The sequence below is a fragment of the Camelina sativa genome, chromosome 18 (assembly GCF_000633955.1).
Source record: "Camelina sativa cultivar DH55 chromosome 18, Cs, whole genome shotgun sequence".
NCBI lineage: Eukaryota > Viridiplantae > Streptophyta > Magnoliopsida > Brassicales > Brassicaceae > Camelina > Camelina sativa.
In genome coordinates, this window is record NC_025702.1 from 6,424,467 (window position 1) to 6,426,182 (window position 1,716).

Consider the following 1,716-nt stretch of genomic DNA (forward strand, 5'->3'; position numbering starts at 1 on the left):
GCGGTTTTCGGGTGGTACTGATCCTACTGTTGCAAATGCGTGGAGGACGAGAGTGGAATGTAACTTCCAATCTCTCAGATTTCCTGAGGATTTTTGGGTGGACATAGGACTCCACAACCTGATTGGCGACGCTCAGTTATGGTGGAGATCAGTGGCTGCTAGGAGAGTGCAGAGGGAGATGTCTTGGGCTGACTTATTGATAAGTTTGTAAAAAATGAAAATATTATAGGTTGTAAACTAGAGAAAATATTTCCTTAAAATATATGTAAAACAACGTTTAAAGGATCACTCATTAAAGAGAATAGAAACAAAATTTGATAACCAAATTAAGAAATAAAAAAACATAGATATATAGATTATGCCATGCGAGTGAGGTTAATGATTATGTCGACTATATTTTCATTGTCAACCTAATCCACTTGTGGGTAAGGACTCTAATCAAATTTTAGCCCTAGTAATCTATGGTTAAAATACTAATATACAAATACCGTTTTTACATGATTGAATCTACAGTTTCTTCGAATGTTCAAAACCTTTTTAAGTTTCTGTTTCAGTTTCGAAATTAAAATTGAAATTTTTTACGCTTTGCTAATCAATTTTTGTATTTTTTCTAATGTTTTTATTTGAGGAATTGGAGCTTAAGCATCGAAATAAAAAATTCTATATTTACCTATCTCTTGAGATTGACAAAAATAATATGTCATTATATAGAATTAAAAGTAGAAAACTTGGTAGGATTATACAGTTGTTGTAAATTAATTTATTAATATATATAGAATTTGAATTCAGTCAAAAAATATATGTCCTATTAATATCTGAATTAGAGATTAAAATTCATAAGAGATAATTTTGTTTTTTTTGTTTTGTTCAAATACAAAGTTGTGTTATTTATTCGCAAAGAGATTTACTTTGATTTATTTTTTTGTAAAAGTACTGAAATGGATATTTCGGATAAAACAATTGTTACAACAAAAGTATTAAGTTTTAAATCAAAATAATTTAAGCAGTTTTCGAGATTGAAACGCAATGATTCCACATGTTGTCCCTCTTCTTCAAATATAGTGTTTCACGGGCAATTAGGGCTGGTCTGTCAGCAATATATTTAATGAGAGTATTGTGACACACTTTTCCTTCTTGAACAAGATCGGGGCAGCAAGAATCATTGATGGTTGCATTTCCAAAAACAACGGCGACAATATTCAAGGCACAGTGAGGAGAGATTTTAACAAGACAAGTATCCCATAATGATTTTGCTTTAGATTCGTCGACCGAAAATACAGGAACAAAGGCGCAAACCAAGGCTACAACAATGAATAGCATAGCAACCTGAGAGGTAAATTTAGCCATATGTGCTTAAACGTGAAATTTACCGACTATTATTTCTTATATGAAAAGAATGTAAGGATGTGTGTTTTGTATTTGATATTATAGACACAAAGCTACATAAGCTATTTCTATGTAAAACCCGACGTAACTATCATAACATATTACAAAACTAAAAAAAATAATGAGAAAGAGTTTATTTTCTTGGTAAATAAATACACTATGAGAGTTTAAATTTCTCTTTTCAATTATTGTTTTTAAAATTATAATGAAAAATTTAGTACAAGTAAAGATATCTTGTTTAAATGGAGAACGTTGTAATTTTGTTTAAATCATCAAAATTCTAAGCCAAATTTTTGAATATGAGATTATAAACTAACTGAAATATATAGA

The 1,716-nt window shown here is 29.7% G+C and overlaps 1 protein-coding gene across 1 annotated transcript; it reads right to left on the reverse strand.

The window, feature by feature from the left end:
• Positions 1,000–1,347, reverse strand: LOC104760707. Its single transcript, XM_010483675.1, has one exon. The coding sequence runs from the start codon at positions 1,345–1,347 to the stop codon at positions 1,000–1,002; it is 348 nt and encodes a 115-aa protein (XP_010481977.1).